This window comes from Carcharodon carcharias, chromosome 4 (assembly GCF_017639515.1).
Source record: "Carcharodon carcharias isolate sCarCar2 chromosome 4, sCarCar2.pri, whole genome shotgun sequence".
NCBI classification, from domain to species: domain Eukaryota; kingdom Metazoa; phylum Chordata; class Chondrichthyes; order Lamniformes; family Lamnidae; genus Carcharodon; species Carcharodon carcharias.
In genome coordinates, this window is record NC_054470.1 from 135,204,805 (window position 1) to 135,230,698 (window position 25,894).

The 25,894-nt window shown below is 44.1% G+C and overlaps 1 protein-coding gene across 1 annotated transcript in view; it reads right to left on the minus strand.

Annotated features, from left to right (window-relative positions):
- Positions 1 to 25,894, minus strand: part of rhobtb3 (Rho related BTB domain containing 3) — a 136,799-nt gene that overhangs the window by 95,386 nt on the left and 15,519 nt on the right. The window contains exon 3 of the mRNA XM_041185421.1: positions 18,193 to 18,385. Coding sequence (XP_041041355.1) covers positions 18,193 to 18,385 — 193 coding nt within the window. The remainder of the gene's footprint in view (positions 1 to 18,192; positions 18,386 to 25,894) is intronic.

Below are 25,894 nucleotides of genomic sequence, written 5' to 3' on the forward strand. Positions count from 1 at the left end.
CTCTCCATCTGTTTTCAAGCAGGAGAAGCCGGCTCACAACAGCAGGGAGAGGTCCCAGACGGGGGGGGTGGAGTGGCTGACAATAAGCCCCTCACTCACTTTGAGGGGCATGCCATCATGCTGACTGCTGAGGACATGAACCGTGCCTGGAGCGACGGTGAGGTCAGCACAAATACCCACGTGAGGATCTTGTACCGCATCATCCCTCTCCCAACACAACTGTGCGTGCTCTCTCTCCTGCATTTGACTCTGCTGCCATGCACTAATTATCTCTACTTTGGTTCACAGGGAGTTCTGCTAAGCGACAAACACCCTCAGCCAGCCGTTCTATCAGCTCCATTCAGGTCCTCACCTCCAACGAAGAGGAACCTCTGGAAATAAGCAGCCTGGAAGACCCATCACATTGTTTACCCACGCCCTGCACCAGCATAGAGACATACACCTCGGTGGAACCTAGATCTAGAGCAGGTTCTGGTTCACAATCTGGTGGTCACTGCATGGATACGTGTCTGCAGCGTGCAGGTGGCAGGTTCAGCCATGCTCCCCAGCACTTGGAGGACTGCTGGGGAAGAGGCATTGGTGAGGACCGAGTCAGATGACCAGCCTCTGGATTCGGCCTTCCATCTCATCATGGAGAATCAGCAGAAGGTGGGGGAACATCACGCAGAGCTGTTGGAAGTCCTGAACAGAGTGGCACGCAAGTTGGAGGAGTGCATCCACCTGCTCTCTGAAGAAATGGTACCCACATGTGCGGATATGGAGGTCTCCATGGGAAGGATGGCGGACACCATGGAGATCCTGGTCCAGCAGGTTGTGAAGATCCGCACAGACCTGCATTCCATCTCAGTAGCCATGGGTGAATTCCTGCAGTGACAGTGCAAGAGGGAAACGGGGCCCCTTGATGTCTTTCCAGGTGCTCCTTCTCCTCATGGAGTCACGCTGGGGCCCTCGGTCACCCGCAGGGAGGAGGACTGGCAGATGGACACCTCTGGGTCATCCAGTCAGGAATCTCAGAGGCTCTCCGCTCCCTCCAACTCCCTTTGCCCTGTGAAGCCCCATCCCTCCCCGCCACCAGCCTTGTCCTCTGTCACCACAGAGGGAGCAGCTGGCCCACAGGAGGACAGCCAAAGCAAGCCGGGGTCATCAAGGCCTCAGCTCTCCAGGGGACACACATCAAATTCATCAGAGGTAACAGGGCAAACCATTGCACAGGCTGTCTCCACCCCTGCTGAGGATGTCAGGGCAGCACCTAGAAGAAGGGGTAGGCCCAGAAAAGTTAAGAAATTCTGATCACAAGTGATTGCTTGGAGGAACACATTTTGTCACTTTATAATCTGATATGCACTTTCACTGAGTAATGTGTAACGTTGTCTTTCAGCTTCATTGACAGACTTTACAAGTCCTCCCACTGCATCCCCCCCACTAGCAGTTTGGTTGCACACAGCCAGACCACACGTGATTCTGGAGAGAGAAGTGTATGTGGCAGGGCCTTTCGGAGCCTCGTACAAGTACTCTCCCTCACATGCGGATCCTTCATCCATCACAATCATCTTACTGTCCCATGCATTTTCAATACTGCCTGCTGGGATTCTCTTTCAGTTGTGCATCTGAGTTCACCTGCATCCCAGCCCATCCACTGAGTGAACTCCCATGAAGCACCTGTGCCCAACCAACATGTGGCTCCGCTCAATTTCAATTTGGACAACCATGGTCATGACCAAGTATATTGTTAGCTCCCCCGTCCTTTCCCCTCCCCCAGTCACCCATGTCCTTTCCCCCATCACTGTCAACCCGCCAGCATCACCTTCCACCTACAAACCATTTCCTATCAACCGAACCCTTTTCTTTCCAAGGTGTCCAGGTGAACGTGCACATTCCCTAACTTCCCAGAATCCCACCCCCATCCACCTTGACCTCCTCTTTCCCACCCCCAGGGTCCGTGTCTACCTCCAAATCCCCACCAACCACCCTCGCCATCTATTCTAAAACTACCAATGCACCCTCACCCTCCCACTCTATCAGCTCCCTTCAACCCCTCTCACACTTACCATTCCCTCCTATCACATCTACCCGAAGCTTGCTCCCCCGGAGGCAGTCATTGACTCCACAGACCCCTTCCTTGAAAGTTCACCTGGACATCCCTCAAGCCCCCCTTACTCCCTCCTCCACCATGGACACCTTCCCCCTCTGAACTCCCTCTTTTCCCCGGATGCCTTCCCCTCTCCGAACTCCCTCGCTTACACCTACATACCCTGCATTCTGCCCTGTTACACCGCCCTCCCAGTGTACTGCTTTCTCCCCCTCCAAACCTCATCCCACCAACACCTTCGATACCCCCCCCCCCCAACAACCTCACCCGCCTCCCCCGATCCCCTACAAAACTAAAGCATCTACCACCCATGCCACCCTACCCCCCCAGTACACCTTCCTGTCCCAATCAAACCTAAACCTTCCTCTCCCACGCTCCCAGGTACACCTTCCCCTCCCCCACCCTCACCAATCATCCGTAGCGGCCCTTAGCCAAGACCGCGATGTTCCGAAGCAGACTCAAAGCATCAATGGAGACCGCCCACCTTCCAAGAGGTGCTTTATGGCGGAGCTACCTCCTTGAGGATCCACCCAGCATGCGATGCACATGTTCCTCCAGGGTCTGGTAGCTGTAGGGCTCCAGCATCATCTTCTCCTCAGATTTCCATGATCTGATCAAGGCCATAAAAGGTGAATCCTGATTTCTGCATGTCACACTTGTCCTGACGTGTTCTGAGCTGGCATGTTTTCCCGCCACCATAACGGTAAATCAAGCATGGGGTGATGATTCCGGTCAAGCCTTACTTTGTGGATACCCTCCTTTCCCAAGCAAGCCCTAGCCCTGCAGCCATTGAAAAGCTATCCTGCCTTACGACTGGTCTCGTAAGAAGAGACCTGCCCGTGAGCCCCCCCTAAAAGTGCTGTGGTGCTGCCTGCAAAGTCTGGCGCTGATGACCACAAGTGCTGTCCAAAGCAACATAGGCAAACAAGCCTCAAAATCCTGAATGAAGTGCAGCTCGCCAGGTGCCGTCGCTTAAGCTCAATTGTGAAACTCGTATGTGTTGGTGCCCAAATGATCCAGCTTGGGATATGATTCCAGCAAGCAGGGTTTATAATGATATGCAGATGTATTAAAATAAAGTCCCTGACATCCGGCGGTGGGAAAGGTGGCCCACCATTGACAGGCAGAGTGGACGATCGCAAACTTGTTTCATGACATTGTGAAACTAATTTTTGGCCTTCCTGCCACATTCTTTGCTCATGCCCACCATGACGCCTGACACCAGCGGGCACAGAAAATTCTGCCCCTAGGCTTTCTCTAACCTTGATACTTACTTCTGATCAAATCTTAGCCTTCACACTGTTGCAAATGTCTGATTCGATAACTCATGTGTTTTAGAGGTATAACTCTTAGTTAGAAATACAATTTTTAGATTGGAGATTAAAGTGTTAAATGTAAGTTAAATGGAGACACTTGGTTAACGAACTGATAAACAAAACTTGTGAAAATTGCACTTGAGTGTTTATTTAATTAAGTCAGAATTAGAAGGAAGAAAACCTAAACAATGGATCGCCCATCCAGAATTGAAAGCTCGTCTCAATAAGGTGACCATGAAACTATCGTCGATTGGTGTAAAAACCTATTTGGTTCACTAATGTCCTTTAGAGAAAGAAATCTGCTATTGTTACCCAGTCTGGCCTACATGCGACTCCAAACTAACAGCAATGTGGTTGACTCTGTCCTCTGAAATGGCTTAGCAAGCCATTCGATTCAAGGGCAATTAGGAATGGGCAACAAATGCTGGTCTTGCCAGCAACACACAGATCCCTTGAAAGAATAAAGAAAACAAATCATCCAGCTCACTAAATCCCAGTCTCTAGTGGAGTGAAATACTCAGCATGGAATGTTGGATAAATTTCTCATTAATCACCTTATCAAAGTCTAAACAAACTCTTTCCGCTAATAATATTTAATTCATTTTTGGGAAATTTAGGAACACTCAGAATAACACTGAACATGGTCACTTTGTCCATTAGTCTTCTACTGTTAAGGCATCACTTTCAAAATATATCACTCGCTAAAAATAACAATGAGGGGAGTATAGAGTCCTAGAATTTTTGCACTGTTTGGCCATTAGCTGTAAGCATTCTCAATGCAAGAATGAAGTAGGTGAAAGGCTAATAAGGATGATAGTTAAGAGATCAAGGCACTTAGAATCATGTGATTCTATTCTATGGTAATAGTTTTTTTGAATAGAAGCATGCTGCTTGATATGTATCATAAACTGTCAATAAATTTTTGGTTCTCTGTTTGCCAAGATGAAATTTAACATTGTAAAATTTTGACAAACTCAGTTTAATAGGTTTGTAACAGTTTATTATTCCTGTAAATCATCAGGAAATTTAACAAAGAATTTCTGGAATCACATCAGATATATCACAGGCTTATTATCTATATTTGAAATGGTAATCCGTTGACCTTGTGCAAATGACTGACAACATTTTTCAAGCCTCTGACTTTACAATCTGCATCTGCCTTTAACCTAATCAAGGGAAACGAGGCTGAAATTGGATGTTGATACTGCCACTTTGGAGTTCAATGTTCCAACTAACACCACCTCTTAACCTCACATAGCTGGACATGTGTTCAACAGAAGGAAGAATCTGCACCTCACTAGTTATATTTAAAGGGATCATCAACATGTTTCAGGTTAATTACTGCTTGATTTCGATTGGCTGGTGGTATAATTGTGCAAGTATTTTTGTTGCTTTCTATGGGGTGTGGTGTGGCATGAGCTGAAGGACTTTGTCCTGACTTCAAAGATTCTGTACAAACCAATTGCTTCAAGGTATTGGTGGTGTATTAGGCATTCCACTTGGAATACAACATGACTTGAAGAATGAACAGAGGCAACACAGAGTAGGATGAGCTGCTAGAAATAAGGGGTGGTGGTAGAGAAGGGCTCTCAGCAGGCGGCTATGTGTACCATGGGTGATCAGGGAGTAATTCTCTTACCTAAACATCAGTGAGAAATAATGTTTGAAATGTTTGCACTTCAGTAAGAATGTCTTCACTGAAATCTACTACCTGCTGCAGCCTCAAAGCAAGGTGAGGATGGCACTCCCAGTGGCTATAAAGGTGACCATGACCACGACCTTTAGTACATTGGGCTCCAACCAGGTTGGAGCTGCCGATATTTGCAACATCTCCCAGCTTCCCCTCCACTGTTGCACTAAGGCTTTGTATTCCCCTAAACGATATCACAACCTTTGAGTCTTTCACCTCAGATAACCACGAATTATAAGCTGACCATGCAGGTAGTGGCAGAAGGGCAATCAGTGTAAGAGCAAAAACACAGTGATGATGAAGAAACACTATTATGTGATCTCATCACATTCACAGACACCAGCTCAGATACTGTCATTGTGTGCAATTTAGAGGATAGCTTAAAGGCAGGGTCTGCACATAGTGAGACAGCAGGCACAAGTAGCCTACCGCCAGGGTAAGGGGCAAGTGCCAACTTGAGAGAGGGAGATTGCACAGGAATTCTGTTCAGAGGAAACAGGTGAGCATTTCAATGGGTCTACCAACAGAAGACTGATTAGTATGCACAACAAAAAGCTTATGCATTCGGAGGCCTGGAGTCAATGTCAAGGGGCATGGAGGAGTCCAGCACCAAATTGATGCCAGAGTTTGGAAAGAGCTTGCAGCCCATCTTTGCCAGTGGATTCTGACAGTCTCATGTGTATTTCTAATACTACCTCCATTATTTACAGTTTAATTCCTTTTATCTCTAGAGCAGTCTATTATTTATCTTCCAGCATCCGGAGAGAATTAGAATAAAATAAAATATGCAAGTGTTTTTTGTTATAGGTAGCATGTAATTTTTTAGTCCCTGACATTTTTCCTCAGTGTTGCTTGTTCTTTATGGCCACCAACAATGAGTTATAACAGAGGATTTTGCATAATATTGACTGATGTTTATCCACAGAATTAGGATTAATTTAACTATGCCCTGTTTTTTTTTTATTTTTAAATGCTGTTTCTACCATTTGTCATTTCCTGATCTTTTAAAGTTTTTCCTTATTCTAATTTGTCCCTTAAAGGATTCATAAGGTTTTTAGCACTTAGGGTAGAAACTTCATTGTCAAGTTTTATTATTGAATGCTTATTTCGTTACTTCCAGACCTGACTATTCTAGTGCACTTCTGGCCAGATTCCCACGTTCTACACTCCATAAATTTGAGGTCATTCAAAACTCTGCTGCTCTTGTCTTAACTTGTACCAAATGACATTCAGCCATCACCCCTATATTCACTGACCTGTACTGGTTCCTAGTTAAATGCCTTGATTTTAAAATTTTCATCTTTGTTTTCAAACCCCTCCTTGACCTGGTTCCTGCCTTTCACTGTAATCTCCTTCAACCCCATAATTCTCTGAGCCATATGCACTCCTCTAATTCTGGCCTATTCTATATCTCCAATTTTAATCTCTCCAGCATTGGTAGCCAATCTTCCAGCTGCCTAGGTTCTAAACTCTGGTATATACTCCCTATGTCTCTCCACTTTTCGACCTCGGCTTCCTCCATTAAGACATTCCTTGAAATCTACCTCTTTGACCAAGCTTTTAGTCACCTGCCCTAATTTCTCCTTATGTGGCTTGTTGTCATGGTTTGTTTTATAATATTCCTGTGAAGCGCATTGGGACATATTTTTGCGTTAACAAGTAATTATTGTTGAATGCTGACAGTTCGTATTCATCTTTGGTGGGCACTATTTTTACTCAGGCATGAAGCCATTTATTTTACATATAGGAATGTAGTTAACAATTTACATATGAATTTTGCCAATCTGAAATTAAGTCCTTCTGTCATCCTTTAAAATAGCTAAAATATTTATTTGGATTTCTCTTCCTGATATATATTACAATTTTTTTTCCCTATATTCTGTTATATTAGTTTTAGTTATCACTAACTGACTTTTGGATGCCTCCCAGTCTCATTATGGTTTTTATATCTGCCCTTTTTAAACTTCACTATTTTGCATTTCTTATTTATGGTCTTGGTCATTCTACTCTCCTGCTTTGACCTTGTGATGATTTATTTCATCCTTGCATGTCGTTAGACTTATAAAAACTGTTATTTAATCTCTTCTCTCCTCTCCGTAGCTCATCTCTCAGTCCCAAAGTCTGTTCATCTAAACTAAAGAACTATCTTATTTTTGCTCTTAGCCTCCTGTACAGTGTTAAACCTAATTATAGCATGATCTATGGAAAGAAGCACTCACCTACATCTAAAATACTATTTAGGTTTGATGGTATACTAAACACAAACTCACATCCACCTTGTTATTTTTCTCTTTATGCTTTCAACCCTCTTTTTCAATCATTTGACCACTTTATTTATAGTGCTGCATTTTCAGAGGTGTCATTTTTCAGATGAGACATCAAACCAGGGCCATGTCTTCCTGCTCAGGGGGGATGTATAAGATTCTGCTGCATTATTCTGAGAAAAGAAGAGTAGCTAGGCAAACATCCATCTATCAATCAACCCCATCAAAAACAAAAGGATAGGGTTTCTTCTTTGGGCACAATTGGCAATTCTGGTGAAAATTACACTCATTTTGAAAAATGCCTTTCCCCAGCTTACTTGCATGTTGCCGAATGCAAAATCAGATAAGAACCAGCACAGTCAGGCAGTATTTTAACTAGTTTTTTTTTTCATGAACAGAATTTGCTTTAAAACATTTTTCATCATATATTTAAAAGTGTTAACTTAGTGAAGAAATTGGATTGAAATAATCATTTTAAATTACAGTGTCAATCCACCACATCTAAGTGACCTGATTTTAAATTACTGAAATTAACGTTTAAAAATTGCAAAAAACTTTGTCCTTGTTATATTGAGCTACATTAGTCAGGTTCTTGGAAAATTAGAACAAAAATCACATTTAAAATCTTTAAAATGTACCTTTTAGTGTCCTTGCATCCAAAAGAACCGGCTTAATTTTTAAAGCCTACCAGAAGGTCTGGAAACAAACACAATTACAGGAAACTCCAAATGGTGATTGGGGTGGGGCTGCTCCCAGCATGATGTTTTAAAACTAGTGCAAAAGATCGCAGGAACCCAAGTTGTACTGAATGTAAATTGTGCTTAAAATTCAACAATCTCTTGCACCGGTTACACCGATTTCAGTCAAATTGCACTGAAAAAACCAACACAAGCAAGCAGGAACTCCTGGCCACCTTCTGATACCATCAAGTCTTGGAGTGGGACTTGAACCGACAGCTTCTAGCTCAGAGGCAGGGATGCTACCCACTGTGCTGCAAGACCTCTTTTCTATCTTTAATTATAATGTCACATTGTTACCTTTTGGACTCTTTGGAGAAGGATTTACAGCACCAACTCATACTCAAATTCACTGTTTTCAGAATACCAAGACACTGGATTTCCTTATCACAGAATTGTTAGGAGGAGGCCACTCGGCGCATCATGTCTACACCGACTCTCTAAATGAGCATTATGACTTAGTGCTATTCTCCTGCCTTTTCCCCATAGCCTTGCACATTGTTTCTATTCAAATAATCATCTAATGCCCTCTTGAATGCCTCAATTGAAAAAGCCTCCACCATACTTCCAGGCAGTGCATTCCAGACCTGAACACGTCTATCAAATCTCATCCTAGCCTTTTCCTCTCCAAGGAAAACAGCCCCTTCAATCTAACTTCGTAACTGAAGTTTCTCATCCCTGAAACCATTCTTGTAAACCTCTTCTGCACTCTCTCCAATGTGTTGATATCCTTCCTATAGTGTGGCACCCAGAGCTGTGCACAATACTCCAGATGAGGTCTATCTAGTACCTCATATAAGCTCAGCATAACTTCCTTGGTCTTGTACTCTAGGCCCCTATTAATAACGCCCAGGATGCTGCATACTTTATTAACTGCTCTCTCCACCGGTCCTGCCACCTTCAGTGATCCATGCACCATATACACTCAGGTCCCTCTGCACCTGCACCTGTTTATTTTGCGTCTCTCCATGTTCTTCCTACCAAAATGCATCATCTTACACTTTGCTGCATTGAACTTCATCTGCCACCTTTCTGCCCACTCCACCAACTTGTCTATGTCTTTTTGACGTTCTACACTGTCTTCCTCACAGTTAACAATGCTTCCAAGTTTTGTATCATCCACAAACTTTGAAATTGTCCCCTGCACACCAAGATCCATATCATTAATATTTATCAGGAAAATCAAGGGTCCCAATAACGACTCCTGGGGAACTCCATTACAATCTTCCTCAAGCCCCAAAAATATCCATTGACCATTACTCTTTGTTTCCTATTACTCAGCCAATTTTGAATCGACATTGCTACTGTCCCTTTTATTCCATGTCCCTTTTACTCCACCCTAAGCATCCCCATCTTTATCTTCCATTCAGGAATGTCCAAACTGCATACCCTGAACCATGGCAATCTAGATTGAAAGTCCAAGCAACTCAGCCCAATTTGGATAATTTCTTATTTCCTTCTTTGTACAGCTTAAATTTTGCAGGTTTCAAAGGGACTGTTTTTAGCACTGTCACCTTTCAAATGAATGAATGCCAAATCAAATATTATGGTCCATTTGTATCTGCAGCCTAAGATGTATACAGATTAACAAGAAAATTCTCTACATTAAGCCCACCAAGACAAAAAGCTTGTGCATGCCTGCTCCTTTTAGCTTTTAACATTAAAGCTTGGGGTAAGCTAACTACCACTTCTGGATTTATCTTATCTTCTCTGGTCTGCTTTTCAATGTTAGTGGTGCATTATGCACCTTGATATTTGATTTAATTCCTCAGTTAAAAACAGAAGGTGATATTAAAAGGAATAAAGCATAATTTACTTTAAAAGTTATCAGACTTAGATTATCTATTTTAGCTTTTAGCCTACCAAACTATACTGCAGATTTCTTCACTGCAGCAATACCAACCTATATGTAATATATTTAAAAATTACATCCTGTCTGCTTTGACGCCAGTTCACTTCTTTATTTTGCCCACAGTTTTTATGCCTCTTTTCCCATAATAAATTCCTAGTATAATGTGTTTTGCCGAAATAAACTTGTATCACTAATTATATTGTCTAGCTGAATGGCTTTATACTCAGTCTGTCAATTGTGATGAAAGTATAATAATTTTCATAATATTTTTCTGGTTTATTGTGAAGTAAGTTTACGGGGCTAAGTTTGATTGGGCCTGTGTGTGATTTAATTACATTTGGAGTCAAGTGGACTGCAAGTTTGAAATCATCAAAAGAAGCTAGGTGCTTGACATGCTGATGAGTAAACATAGATGTTGGCTTAGCATGTAAGGTGTGAAGGAAATTTGCATTTTTAGATAAATGAAGGGATATTTGTATTTCAAAGGGATCTTGGCTATATAAACTGAAACTGAAGTTGGGGAAAAGCCATTTGGAATTCCACTGTCAAGTGGGTGTTGTGTTAACTTGCTGGTTCTGTTTTAAATCTAAAATCTATTTTAGACCATTTCCTTAAAAGGGAGTGAAACTGGGGGTCAGGTTAATTAGGAATTTTAGGAGTTATTATTGTAATAAGTAAATTGTAGTCTTATGTATGTGCTTGAAATCTTTTATATTTTGTTAATAAATATTTCAATTTAATTTTTAAATTCTCTAAACATCTTGGTGGATTCATTACTTCTGAATTTAGTGTACATATCTCATAATAAATACAAATTGCAAAATTGTTGTGCAGCGGGACCAAGTTTACCTTGTGGCACTCACCATCTACCATATCATAACACAATACTTTCAGAGTCCCTCTCTGGATATTTTCAGAGCCTTCACATTCTGCCTTCTGCAGGTAAGTTTTATTTTCAAAGTTGCACCTGTCCCTCACCGTTTTGTTTTCCAATTCAAATAGTTTTACTTAAAGTTTTACCTTCTAGTTTATTCTATCACTTCTGAAAATAAATAAATTGACCTGAACATTCCCCTTCCCACATTCTATCTCTGCTTGCTTTCACACAAAAATACTGACAAGCTCATTGGATGGAAGTGCACGTTATATTAACCTAACAACATTTTTTTAATGTTAAGAATGAATGTTAATAGGAAGTTTCATCATATCCTCACATTACTGCCCCTAAAACTGACCCTTCAAGTCCACTCTTCTTCCTCTTCCCTTGCCTGCTCCTCCCCTGCCAGTGGCAGAAGAATATAACTACATGTTTGTATAAGTAGTTTTCCTTATAAAGACTAATAATAATAAGAGGACATAAGAGTTTATGATGGAAATTTGCAAGTAAAGGTAGAATATATGACTTCAAAATGGCAACTGAATGACATCGGTGTGTCCTAGGCCAAATATCCCTGGCCTTTCAGCAGCAGAATACATCTGGTTTTGATTATTTGGCTAGAATTTTATGCCACCCCACCCAGCCCCCATCACCCACCAGGAGTGGGCTGGGAGATGGTGGGGCATAAAAATCGGGTGCAATGACAGGGTCTGCCATGCCCAATGCCCTGCCACCTCCACTGATACTTTACAAATGGCAGGTTAGGTGCCCCCGCCTATCCTTAGGCCAATAGAGGCCCTTAAAGTGTCCCATTGATTGGCCATTTGAGAGCATCTTTCCATTGCTGCTGGTATATCACCAGCAGCGAATGGGCACTTGGCCAGTTGGGAAAGCTGCCCTGTTACACTGGGCAGCCTCCTTGCGGGCTCAGGATGGTGGAGGGGGATAAGGGGGTCTTCCTGATCAGGGACCCTGTGGCCAACGGAAGAAGCCCACCCCCCTCCCCCACAACAAGTGGCAAGGACCAGCCTGATGGAGAACCAACACCCCCCACCCCCCACCTCGCCCTCATGATCAACTCCATATTCCCTGTCAGAAGCCTGCCGGATTTTCCCCAGCGAGCTCCAACCCCACGCACTCTAGGTCTCCTTGATGGTAGCTGATCCGGGGAATGCTGCAGTCCCAGAAGTTGCCACTATTCCCAGTAGCGCTGCTGGGATTGAAGTGCTGCCGTCCCAGTGACTGGCCAGCAGCTCTTGGAGATGGGGCATCCTGCCTTAGAGGGACAGAAGCCACAAGTGCATCAAATTAACTGCCTGAACAAAGTAAAATTGAATTGTGGTTTCCAGGGCCGGCAGAGGCGGGCTTGCCCCTGACTTTCCAGCCGATGAGTGGGGCACCACCTTACACGTAAAATCTTGGCATTTGTGTACAGTCCTTCTAGTCTACACAAATTGTACTTGATTCTGTGTGATCTGGAGGTACATCAAATCAATCAATGAAATTAACGAAATTTGTCAACCTGGGTCCTCTAGGAAAATTGAGTTCAAATGTTAAATTAAGCCTGGAATGTAAATCTAAAACACTCACTTTTGTTGTATTTTTAGACCTGTGGACTGTTAAATTAAACTTACCATACGGCTACTTAAAATCTGCTACATTTACACATATCTTACACAACTGATGACTTGAGGGATTCCAGGATCCCCCAGTAATTAAAAACATTGTAGGTGGAATTGGTCTTCGGCAAAGTGGATGACAACAAATCGAAGGCCTGTTTTATAGACCATCCGATTTGCTTTTCCATGCAATAGTTAAACCTGCATTTAGTTACGGTGGAAATGTTTATCATATAGCTTAATTAAGCTTATGTCATTATCAGTAATCATAGGTGGCAATAGACAGCAAGTCCACTGTAATTTAAATACTATGCAAATGTGACTTGAGGAAAAAACCTTTTCACACAACAAGTGGTTCAGGTCTGCAATGCACTGCCGGGAAGTGTGGTGGAGGCAGGTTCAATCGAGGCATTCAAGGGGGCAGTAGATGATTATTTGAATGGAAACAATGTGCAGGGGTATGTGGAAAAGGCAAGGAAATGGCACTAGGTCATAATGCTCATTTGGAAGGCCAGTGTAGACATGATGGGCCAAATGGCCTCCTTCTCTGCCACTAAAATTCTGTGATTTTGTGATTCTGTGGTCCATTCAATATTTATGTCTTCAAACAATTGTGATTTTATCTTATATTAAGCTATACATGTTGTAAGATTTCACTAATGGCATAAAAAGAAAATGATTTGTGTAACTCTAAATAAATCTTAATGCCATCCAGCAATTTTTGTCACACCTTAAACTAGCTTGTTGTCATTGAAGAGATTAGTGAAACAACATATAAAACTGCCAGTTTGTACTTAACATTTCTGTTATCTTTATTGTACAATTATTTCAGATTTAGTTAGATCCTTATAATCTTAAATTCTCAGATTGGAACAGATTAAATACTTTTCCCTGGATTAACAAAAAGCTCTGTTAAAGATACTTTATGCAACAATTTTAATTGGATTTGCCTTTCAAAATATTTTTTGATACTGCATTTTCTGAATCATTATTCCTACATTTCACTACCATACCTCATATACCTATAAATAGTCCAGGGGTTCTTAGATATCAAAATGGTGCTCTGCATTTGCTTTTTGAAACAATACAGTACATAGATTTCTAGTTTACAATTCAGAAGAACAATTCTTGCAAAATTTATTCTTCAGCAGTTTCTCTCTATCGACCCTACCAACTCCTTTGATTATCATAAACTACTTAATTATACCACCCCTTGATCTGCTGTATTCAAGGGAACACAAACCAAATCTACGCCCTCATAATAGTCCTCATAATTAAAAACCCTTTAGTCTTGGTATCATTCTGATGAATCTGCACTGCACTCCTACCAAGACCAATACATCCTTCCTGAGGTATATATCTAGAACTGAATGCAGTACTGCAACTGTACAGCTGTCACATAATTTACAGACCTTTTAATTCCCACATCTTCAGATAAAGGTGAACATTTTATTAGCCTTTGTAATTATTTTTCAAGTCTGGGCTCACCGACCCCAGAAGCAGAGTGGATATGACCATGGATGCAGACAAGTGCTGAGGCAGGCTGGTTAGAAGGCCCACCTTGGTTAGACATGATTTCCCTTTTACAAAATCATGTTGACTCTGCCTGATTGTCTTGAATTTATCTACGTGCCCGGCTATAACATCTTTAATAATAGCTTCTAACATTTTCCCTATGACAGATGTTAGGCTAACTGGCCTATCGTTTCCTGCTTTCTCTCTCCCTCCCTTTTTGAATAAAGGAGTTATATTTGCTATTTTCCAATCTAATGGAACCTTCCCCAAATCTAGGGAATTTTGGAAAATTAAAACCAATGCTATCTAACTATCTCATTAGCCACATCTTTCACAACCTTAGGGTGAGGTCCACCTGGATGTGGGGATTTGTCAGCCCGCAGCTCAACAATTTGCTCAATACCACTTCCCTGGTGACTGTAATTTTCCTGAGTTCCTTCCTCCCTTCTATTTCCTGATTTACAGCTATTTGTTGTTACTTATTACTTGTGTCTTCAATAGTGAAGACCGAAGCGAAATATCTATTTAATTCGTCCACCATCTTCCTACTTTCCATTATCAGTTCCCCATACGCACTCTGTATAGGACTTTAACTCACTTTAACTCTTTTCTAATTTAATTATCTATAGAAACTCTTACTATCCGTCTTTATATTAGTAGCTAGTTTTCTCTCATACTCTAATTTTTCCCTCCTTTTTAGTCTTTTTGTCATTATTTGCTGTTCTTTAAATTATTTCCAATCTTCTGACCTGCCACCCATCTTTGATAATTATATGCTTTTTCTTTGAGTTTGATACTGTCTTTAACTCTTTTAGTTAACCAAGGATGGTGGGCCCTCCCCCTGGAATTTTTCTTTCTCATTGGAATATATATATTCTGTGTATTCTGAAATATCCCTTTAGATGTCTGTCACTGAACTATTGACCTATGCTTTAGTAGAACTTGCCAGTTCACTTTAGCTAGCATTGCCTTCACGCCCTCACAATTGCTCTTATTTAAGTTTAGCACTCGTTTCTCCCTCAAAATGAATATAAAATTCAATCATATTATGATTGCTGCTACCTAGGGGTGCCTTCACTAGGAGGTTATCAATTAATCCTATCTCATTGCTCAATGCCAGGTCTAGTATAGCCTGGTCTTTGGTTGGCTCCAGAACATGCTGTTCTAAGAAACTATCCCGAAAACATTCTATGAACTCCTCATCTACACTACATGCTGCAGCCTTGACACATCACCTGTCCTGTGATCCTTAATGTGGTTTAAATAATTGCTTAATTATATTAATCATTTATTTATGTTGCTTTCTTATATATTTGATTAACTTTACCGCCAATTTGTATACTTTTTAAACCTTGGGAATGGAATAGAACTTCCCCACTTACCAGATACTCGCCAAACAGCCAACTTCTTTCTCTGTAGTAGAGCAAGAACCAATTTCTTTGGGTGAGAAAGAGGCAAAGAGAAAATGAACACCTCCTTCGCCCCCTTTCCCCAACTCTCCCTCTCACCAAACTCCAAGGGCAGAATTTGCTGCCTGTCAGGTAGGTGGGCCCTACCCAAATTCCGGCAGGCAGGAAGCCAATCTCCGCCGGAGAAGCAGGCCCTGCCACCATTTTACGTGGGCGGGCCAATTAAGGCCCACCCAGTGTGAAGTCTGGCGGGAAGCGCTATGCGCTTCCTGTGTGGGCGGGGGGGGGGATTCCCCAAAAGCGAGAGTGCGCTCTTTCACACATGCGCAGGAAAGAGCGCATATCTCCCTGAGGCTAAGTGCTGCTTCAGGGAGATCGCTTACACTTAAAAATATGAAAAATAGATAAAAAATTCCCTAACATGTCCTCCTCATGTGACAATGTCACATGAGATGGGGCATGTTTAGAATTTACATAATAAGTTTATTAAACTTTTTAAAACCCTGCATGAAACCTCATCCCGCTGGTGGATGAGGTTTCATGTTTTATCTGTTTGCCGCTGGGGCTCCTGGCCTACCCGTCAACCTTAAGTTTGGATGGGCAGGTCCTTTAATTGTGTAAATGATCCTGTCTATGGCCTCAATTGACCATTGACAGGTCAGCGGGCCCACAGCTAATTTTGCCGCGCCCCCGCCTTCCTGAAAATTTAAATGGGGCGGGATGACACCAGGGGTTCCACCCAACGTCATCCCGTGTCATTTTACATGTCGGCAAGTGGGCTCCGCCCCCTGCTCACCGACGGCAAAATTCTGCCCCAAGTCTTCACACAGTTAGTCAGCTGCCAAGGCTGCACTAAAGGACCCTGAATTTATAGTAATCTGAACTAGGGCTGCAGTAACCAGATTAAAAATAAGGGGTCACTCATTTAAGACAGAGACAAGGGGAATTTTTTTCTCTCAGAGGGTCCTGAGTCTTTGGAACTCTCTTCCTCATAAGGCAGTGGAAGCAGGGCCTTTGAATATTTTTAAAGCAGGGCTAGATAGATTCTTGATTAATGAGGGGGTGAAAGGTTATCGGGGATAAGCAGGAGGTTACAATCAGATCAGCCATGATCTTATTGAAAGGCAAAGCAGGCTTGAAGGGCTGAGTGGCCTACTCCTGCTCCTAGTTCATATGTTCATATGTATACTTGGACAAGATTAAGAGGTATGAATGATACAACAATTGCTCTGTTGGATTGACAAATTTTTTGGGTCTGCATCCGAGAAACCAGCTAACCTAAATTGGTCACAACGTTTAAAACCTGCGCTCTCAAGGGGTATCAAACGACACTTTTACCTGTTTTTATTTGGACTCTAACTCCCCTTATTTCTGATACTTGTGTGTGACTGTGGGCTTTAACGGCAAAAACAGCTGAATGTTTGATGTTGCATTTTTATTATTTCTCTCGGGTTTAGTGGCTAATAAATTTACTCTTTTTTGATTCAAGAAAACCCTGTTTGATTGGCTCTTTATTGCTCACAGTTTAAATAGTTAAATAGGCCTTGTGAAAAAGAAATTTAAACCTTTGTTGTGACCAACCAAAGAGGTTGAATAGAGGGGAGCCAGTTCACCCCTTCTCATCTGGTCGTAACACCGCACCCCCCCCATCATTTTTAAAGGCCTCCACAGCTTGCTCGTCTCTGGGAGAATCCTACCCATTAACTCTGTTTCTCTCCACTGATGCTGCCTGACCTGCTAAGCATTTCTAGCATTGTCTGTTTTTATTTTAGTTTTCCACCATCTGCAGTATTTTACTTTTGTTTCTATTTTGATCAATTCCTCCCTCATCCTTCCAAAGTCAGCCTTACATAAATTTTGGCTCATGACTCAAACCTCCCCTTCTCAAACCAAAAATCAAATTCAATCATGTTATGGTCACCATTAGATTATTGACTAATCCTCTTTTATTCATTTTTTCTTCTTTACTGGGACGTGGGTGTCACTGGCAAGGCCAGCATTTGCTGCCCATCCCTAATTGCCCTTCAGCTGAGTGGTTTGCTAGGCCATTTCAGCGGACAGTTAAGAGCACATTGCTGTGAGTCTGGAGTCACATATAGGCCAGATCAAATATAGATGGCAGATTTCCTTCCCGATAGGCATTAGTGAATCAGATGGGCTTCTACAACAATGGACAATGTTTTCATGGTCACCATTACTGAGATTAGCTTTTAATTCCACATTTATTAATTGAATTCAAATTCCACCAGCTGCCATGGCAGCATTTGAACCCATGTCCCCACAGCATTAGCCTAGGCCTCTGGATTACAAGTACAATGGCATTACCACTATGCCACCTTCTCCTCCCATTCAGGCTAATTGCTCATTACTGAATCTAATTTGGTCTGTTATGAGAGAGCACTTCTTAATTTCCAATATATATGCATGTACTTATTCTTTCCAGCATGTGTTAGTGGACAATGAACAGGAGAAAAATTCCTGACCAATTTTTCCTCCCCCCCTTTCTTAGCCCAGAGATGCTGTGGCTAATGCAGCACTCACACCAACTTGGCTAAGGTCAACTAACTCATGCCACCTGAGATTAAAGTAGAGATCATCTTGGGGTGATTGGTTTTGTGCAGCACCAGGCAATGTTTGTCTTCTGAGTCATCAGCATAGATTAGCAGGAAGAATTGTAACAGGTTGTGGCTTGTTTTCTGAATAATTTAATAGATATGAATCATCACATTGGAAGAATGTCTGTTACAGGAAATACACTAACACCATAATACAGTATTTTCCTACTATTGATTTGAAGGATATGTGGACAACTTTCATTACTCACCATTTTGTCTTGTACCGACAGCAGTAACTATTACTGGAACTGTCCACTGGTCAAGTATCCGTTTAATCATTGGCACATAATTATCCTTCACTTCTTGAAATGAGGTTTTGTCATTGACGTTATATTTTAAGACAATGATGTCTGCCAGCCCAACCACATTCCGTGACCTATACCAGTCATTGTCGAATAAATCCTAACAAAGAGAGGATGACAACTTTTAGTGAGTGACATTGAAAATCAAAATGGAAATTAGTACAATACATAGGGTGATTCTGCCTCAAGATATTTTTTCACCCTTACCTACAGAATGTTTGGCAAATCAGCATTACTAACTTAATGATGCACAGGATTAACTAATCACCTGATCATGTCACCTTCAGGATCCTTTTTAGCAGCTGAGTGCCTGCACTGCTTACCATTCTCCCTCCTCAAAACATGCACAGACAGTACAATTCACTGGAATTCATCTAAGAAGAGATATCCCTTATAAAATATTGGAGGGATGTATCCCCAAAGTGCAAATTAAAGGGCAACACCATAGCTGAGCACTTTTGATAGTATTAAATGGCGATACTGCTTTATGTAACTTTGTTTAGGAAATAGATTAATTTTTATTGCTACTGAAGGAAAACAATTAAGACTTAATATAAAAACAGGGAACAATGGAAACACTCAGCTTCAAAACGGCGTTTGCAGCCTGTGCATACACTTTTGTGGCGAACTGTGTCAGCTGCTATATCAGTGAGGACATTAGCGCACGCACAATGAACAGCCACCAGGGGTATGAAGTACAGGCAGATCACGTCAGTAAATCAGCGTGAAATGCTGATTTGACACCAGCAATGCCATTTTGGAGCTCAATGCTCCAACTAATGTCCTCACTTAACCTTGCACTTCTGAACATACATTTAGCAGCAACAGGGCTCTTCACCAATACTATTTAAAAGGATCATCAACTACTTATAGGTTAGCTGCTCACTGATTTCTTCTGGCTCAAGGTTTCTCCTGGCTGTAGCGTTGATTCTATGGGCAGAATTTTACAGTACCCTGCCAGCAGGTTTATAAACCGGGGGAGGGCCATAAAATTCCTCGGATGGTCTTCCCACTGCCTTCCCAGCCACCTCGACCTGTCTGCAATTTTATGGTAGGACGGGCAAGGCCCACTCACCTTTTCCACAATTGAGGCACTTAAGTGGGCAATTAATGACCACTTTTAACCCAGCCTCAATTTTGAGGCACACAGAGTTCAGCAGTAAGGGAGAAGGTGACTACATCAATGGCCTCCTTCCCCCCTGAACAAAGTCTTCCCCCCACAGGTGCTCCCTCCAATGCCCCCAGCCCCTCCACCATCAAACCTACTTCCTCTCTGCCCACCTCCCTCCCAGGCCTCAACTCCCCTCACCACCCTGGGATCCCTGCACTTAGCTGGTCCTGGACTCTGAGACTTAGGCTCTGGGGACTGCTTGCAGTCCCAGTCGTAGCTATAGCAGCTTCTGGCACTGCTGGGGTGACAGAACTGCTATCCAATCAGATTGACTGGCAGCTTTCTGAAGCCGAACTTCCTCCTGAGCAAGAGATAGATGTCCCACCTCCAACCAATTAACCCTCATTGGAGCAGGGCTGCCATAAGCAGTGGGGATGTGTTCCCCACCAACTCTTCGAGAGGCAAGGCGAGAAACCCCACTATCCAAAAAGTGCTGGCCTACATGTGTTTAGTGTTCTGCTTAGTCATTTAAAGTTACAATAGCCTACAGGGAGTGGCAGGTGGTGGACTATAACCTGACTTCAAGGCTTCTGGACAAATCTGTTGCTTCCAGGCATGGGTGCAATAGTATGCACTCTACTTGAAATCCAGCATGACTTGAAGAATTAGCAGAGGGCACATGGAGTAGGATAAGCTCATCAAGGGAGTACTGTTAAATTTTGAGGTGCCAGAGCTCTAAGAAAATGTGTCGGCCATACCACTTGTAAATTTACAATTACATTGATTTCCTATATATTAATCATTTGAGTCCCCAAACGTCAGTAAAACTATATATTTTTTAATTCATTCATGGGGCAAAATTTTACAGCAGTGGGATTTTACGTTCCTGCCGAAGCCAATGAAGTTTAGAATGTCTCGCCGCACTTTACAGCCCCATCCCCGCCAAAACAGGGCCGCAAAATTTTGCCCATGGGCTGTGGGCATTGCTAGCTAGGCCAGCATTTATTACCCATCCCTAATTGCCCTTGAGGTGGTAGTGAACTGCTTTCTTGAACTGCTGCAGTCCATGTGGTGTAGGTATACCCACAGTACTGTTAGGGAGGGTGTTCCAGGATTTTGACCCAGTGACAGTGAAGGAACAGCGACATATTTCCAAGTCAGGATGGTGAGTGGCTTGGAGGGAAACTTCCAGGTGGTGGTGTTCCCATATATCTGCCGCCCTTGTCCTTCTAGATGTGGTCGTGGGTTTGGAAGGTGCTGCCTAAGGATCATTGGTGAGTTTCTGCAGTGTGTCTTGTAGATGGTACACACTGCTGCTATTGTGCGTCAGTGGTGGAGAGAGTCAATGTTTGTGGATGTGGTGCCAATCAAGCGGGCTGCTTTGTCGTGGATTGTGTCAAGCTTGTGTGTTGTTGAAGCTGTACTCATCCAGGCAAGTGGAGGGTATTCCATCAAACTCCTGACTTGTGCCTTGTAGATGGTGCACAGGCTATGGGGAGTCGGGAGATGAGTTACTTTGCCACAGGATTCCTAGCCCCTGACCTGCTTTTGTAGCCACAGTATTTATCCGGCTAATCTAATTCAGTTTCTGGTTAATGGTAACCCTCATGATGTTGATAGTGGGGGATTCAGTGATGGTAATACCATTGAACGTCAAGGGGTGAAGGTTAGATTCTCTCTTGTTGGAGAGGGTCATTGCCTGACACTTGTGTGGGGTCAATGTTACTTGCCGCTTGTCAGCCCAAGCCTGGATATTGTCCCGGTCTTGTTGCATTTGGTGATGGACAGCTTCAGTATCTGAGGAATTGTGAATGGCGCTGAACATTGCACAATCATCAGCGAACATCCCCACTTCTGACCTTATGATGGAAGGAAGGTTATTGATGAAGCAGCTGAAGGTGGTTGGGCTGAGGACACTACCCTGAGGAACTCCATGTCCCTGAACTGGGATGACTGACCTCCAACAATCACAGCCATCTTCCTTTGTACTAGAAACAAAAAAACTGCGGATGCTGGAAATCCAAAACAAAAACAGAATTACCTGGAAAAACTCAGCAGGTCTGGCAGCATCGGCGCAGAAGAAAAGAGTTGACGTTTCGAGTCCTCATGACCCTTCGACAGAACTTGCGTTCGAGTCCAAGAAAGAGTTGAAATATAAGCTGGTTTAAGGTGTGTGTGTGGGGGGCGGAGAGATAGAGAGACAAAGAGGTGGAGGGGGGGGGGTGTGGTTGTAGGGACAAACAAGCAGTGATAGAAGCAGATCATCAAAAGATGTCAACGACAATAGTACAATAGAACACATAGGTGTTAAAATTAAAGTTGGTGATATTATCTAAACGAATGTGCTAATTAAGAATGGATGGTAGGGCACTCAAGGTATAGCTCTAGTGGGGGTTTTTTTTTATATAATGGAAATAGGTGGGAAAAGGAAAATCTTTATAATTTATTGGAAAAAAAAGGAAAGGGGGAAACAGAAAGGGGGTGGGGATGGGGGAGGGAGCTTACGACCTAAAGTTGTTGAATTCAATATTCAGTCCGGAAGGCTGTAAAGTCCCTAGTCGGAAGATGAGGTGTTGTTCCTCCAGTTTGCGTTGGGCTTCACTGGAACAATGCAGCAAGCCAAGGACAGACATGTGGGCAAGAGAGCAGGGTGGAGTGTTGAAATGGCAAGCGACAGGGAGGTTTGGGTCATTCTTGCGGACAGACCGCAGGTGTTCTGCAAAGCGGTCGCCCAGTTTACGTTTGGTCTCTCCAATGTAGAGGAGACCACATTGGGAGCAACGAATGCAGTAGACTAAGTTGGGGGAAATGCAAGTGAAATGCTGCTTCACTTGAAAGGAGTGTTTGGGTCCTTGGACGGTGAGGAGAGAGGAAGTGAAGGGGCAGGTGTTGCATCTTTTGTGTGGGCATGGGGTGGTGCCATAGGAGGGGGTTGAGGAGTAGGGGGTGATGGAGGAGTGGACCAGGGTGTCCCGGAGGGAGCGATCCCTACGGAATGCCGATAAGGGGGGTGAAGGGAAGAGGTGTTTGGTGGTGGCATCATGCTGGAGTTGGCGGAAATGGCGGAGGATGATCCTTTGAATGCGGAGGCTGGTGGGGTGATAAGTGAGGACAAGGGGGACCCTATCATGTTTCTGGGAGGGAGGAGAAGGCGTGAGGGCGGATGCGCGGGAGATGGGCCGGACACGGTTGAGGGCCCTGTCAACGACCGTGGGTGGAAAACCTCGGTTAAGGAAGAAGGAGGACATGTCAGAGGAACTGTTTTTGAATGTAGCATCATCGGAACAGATGCGACGGAGGCGAAGGAACTGAGAGAATGGGATGGAGTCCTTACAGGAAGCGGGGTGTGAGGAGCTGTAGTCGAGATAGCTGTGGGAGTCAGTGGGTTTGTAATGGATATTGGTGGACAGTCTATCACCAGAGATTGAGACAGAGAGGTCAAGGAAGGGAAGGGAAGTGTCAGAGATGGACCACGTGAAAATGATGGAGGGGTGGAGATTGGAAGCAAAATTAATAAATTTTGCCAAGTCCTGACGAGAGCATGAAGCGGCACCGAAGTAATCATCGATGTACCAGAGAAAGAGTTGTGGAAGGGGGCCGGAGTAGGACTGCAACAAGGAATGTTCCACATACCCCATAAAGAGACAGGCATAGCTGGGGCCCATGCGGGTACCCATAGCCACACCTTTTATTTGGAGGAAGTGAGAGGAGTTGAAGGAGAAATTGTTCAGTGTGAGAACAAGTTCAGCCAGACGGAGGAGAGTAGTGGTGGATGGGGATTGTTCGGGCCTCTGTTCGAGGAAGAAGCTAAGGGCCCTCAGACCATCCTGGTGGGGGATGGAGGTGTAGAGGGATTGGACGTCCATGGTGAAGAGGAAGCGGTTGGGGCCAGGGAACTGGAAATTGTTGATGTGACGTAAGGTGTCAGAGGAATCACGGATGTAGGTGGGAAGGGACTGGACAAGGGGAGAGAGAAGGGAGTCAAGATAACGAGAAATGAGTTCTGTGGGGCAGGAACAAGCTGAGACGATCGGTCTACCGGGGCAGTTCTGTTTGTGGATTTTGGGTAGGAGATAGAAGCGGGCCGTCCGAGGTTGGGAGACTATCAGGTTGGAAGCTGTGGGAGGGAGATCCCCAGAGGAGATGAGGTCAATGACAGTCCTGGAAACAATGGCTTGATGTTCAGTGGTGGGGTCATGGTCCAGGGAGAGGTAGGAGGAAGTGTCTGCGAGTTGACGCTCAGCCTCCGCGAGATAGAGGTCAGTGCGCCAGACAACAACAGCACCACCCTTGTCAGCGGGTTTGATGACAATGTCAGGGTTGGACCTGAGAGAATGGAGTGCAGTAAGTTCAGAGAGAGACAGGTTAGAATGGGTGAGAGGAGCAGAGAAATTGAGACGACTAATGTCGCGCCGACAGTTCTCAATGAAAAGATCAAGAGAAGGTAAGAATCCAGAGGGAGGGGTCCAGGTGGAGGGAGAATATTGGAGATGGGTAAAAGGATCCGTTGAACTGGGAGAGGACTCCTGCCCAAAGAAGTGAGCCCGGAGACGAAGACGGCGGAAGAAGAGTTCAGCATCATGCCGAGCCCGAAATTCATTGAGGTGAGGGCGTAAGGGTATGAAACTAAGTCCTTTGCTGAGCACTGAACGTTCAGCATCGGAGAGGGGAAGGTCAGGGGGTATAGTGAATACACGGCTGGGGTTGGGATTGGAAGAAAGGGTGGGGACGGAGGAACAGGCAGGGGTGGAGGGTCCTAGATGGGTGTTGGTGTCAATGAGTTGTTGCAGCTTGCGTTCCTTAGCACTTGAGAGAAAGAGAAAAAGTTTCTTGTTGAGGCGTCGGATGAGCCGAAGGATAAAATGAAACGGGGGGCACGCGCAGCTTTGAAAAAGGGTACGGCGGTGCTGCTGGAGGGAGAGGTCGAGTGTGTTCATATGGCGGCGCATGGCACTGAGTGTGGATTTCAGAATGTGACGGGAACAGCAGTCCGAGAAACGTTTTATGTCCCGGAGATACCTGTAATCCTGGGTGGGTTCGAAACATGAGGGGTGGAATTTCAGTTGAAATCCACGTGGGGTAAGTCGGAGATGGAGACAGTCACTGAGAAAGGAGATATGGCTGTGAAAGCGGGTTTTAGTAAACACCTTGTCAAACACTAGGAGGGAAATGGAAAGCAAGGAAGGTGAGCAAGACAACAGAGAGATACGGAAATCTTGTCGCAGAGAGGAACAGAACTTCTTCAAGGAGGTAGGCATTTCTTGAAGAGCAGTGGCAGTCAATTAAACACAGAGATAAAAACAAAAAAACTGCAGATGCTGGAAATCCAAAACAAAAACAGAATTACCTGGAAAAACTCAGCAGGTCTGGCAGCATCGGCGGAGAAGAAAAGAGTTGACGTTTCGAGTCCTCATGACCCCTCGACAGAACTTGCGCTCGAGTCCGTCGAGTTGTGTGTCCAGTCCCTTCCCACCTACATCCGTGATTCCTCTGACACCTTACGTCACATCAACAATTTCCAGTTCCCTGGCCCCAACCGCTTCCTCTTCACCATGGACGTCCAATCCCTCTACACCTCCATCCCCCACCAGGATGGTCTGAGGGCCCTTAGCTTCTTCCTCGAACAGAGGCCCGAACAATCCCCATCCACCACTACTCTCCTCCGTCTGGCTGAACTTGTTCTCACACTGAACAATTTCTCCTTCAATTCCTCTCACTTCCTCCAAATAAAAGGTGTGGCTATGGGTACCCGCATGGGCCCCAGCTATGCCTGTCTCTTTATGGGGTATGTGGAACATTCCTTGTTGCAGTCCTACTCCGGCCCCCTTCCACAACTCTTTCTCTGGTACATCGATGATTACTTCGGTGCCGCTTCATGCTCTCGTCAGGACTTGGCAAAATTTATTAATTTTGCTTCCAATCTCCACCCCTCCATCATTTTCACGTGGTCCATCTCTGACACTTCCCTTCCCTTCCTTGACCTCTCTGTCTCAATCTCTGGTGATAGACTGTCCACCAATATCCATTACAAACCCACTGACTCCCACAGCTATCTCGACTACAGCTCCTCACACCCTGCTTCCTGTAAGGACTCCATCCCATTCTCTCTGTTCCTTCGCCTCCGTCGCATCTGTTCCGATGATGCTACATTCAAAAACAGTTCCTCTGACATGTCCTCCTTCTTCCTTAACCGAGGTTTTCCACCCACGGTCGTTGACAGGGCCCTCAACCGTGTCCGGCCCATCTCCCGCGCATCCGCCCTCACGCCTTCTCCTCCCTCCCAGAAACATGATAGGGTCCCCCTTGTCCTCACTTATCACCCCACCAGCCTCCGCATTCAAAGGATCATCCTCCGCCATTTCCGCCAACTCCAGCATGATGCCACCACCAAACACATCTTCCCTTCACCCCCCCTTATCGGCATTCCGTAGGGATCGCTCCCTCCGGGACACCCTGGTCCACTCCTCCATCACCCCCTACTCCTCAACCCCCTCCTAT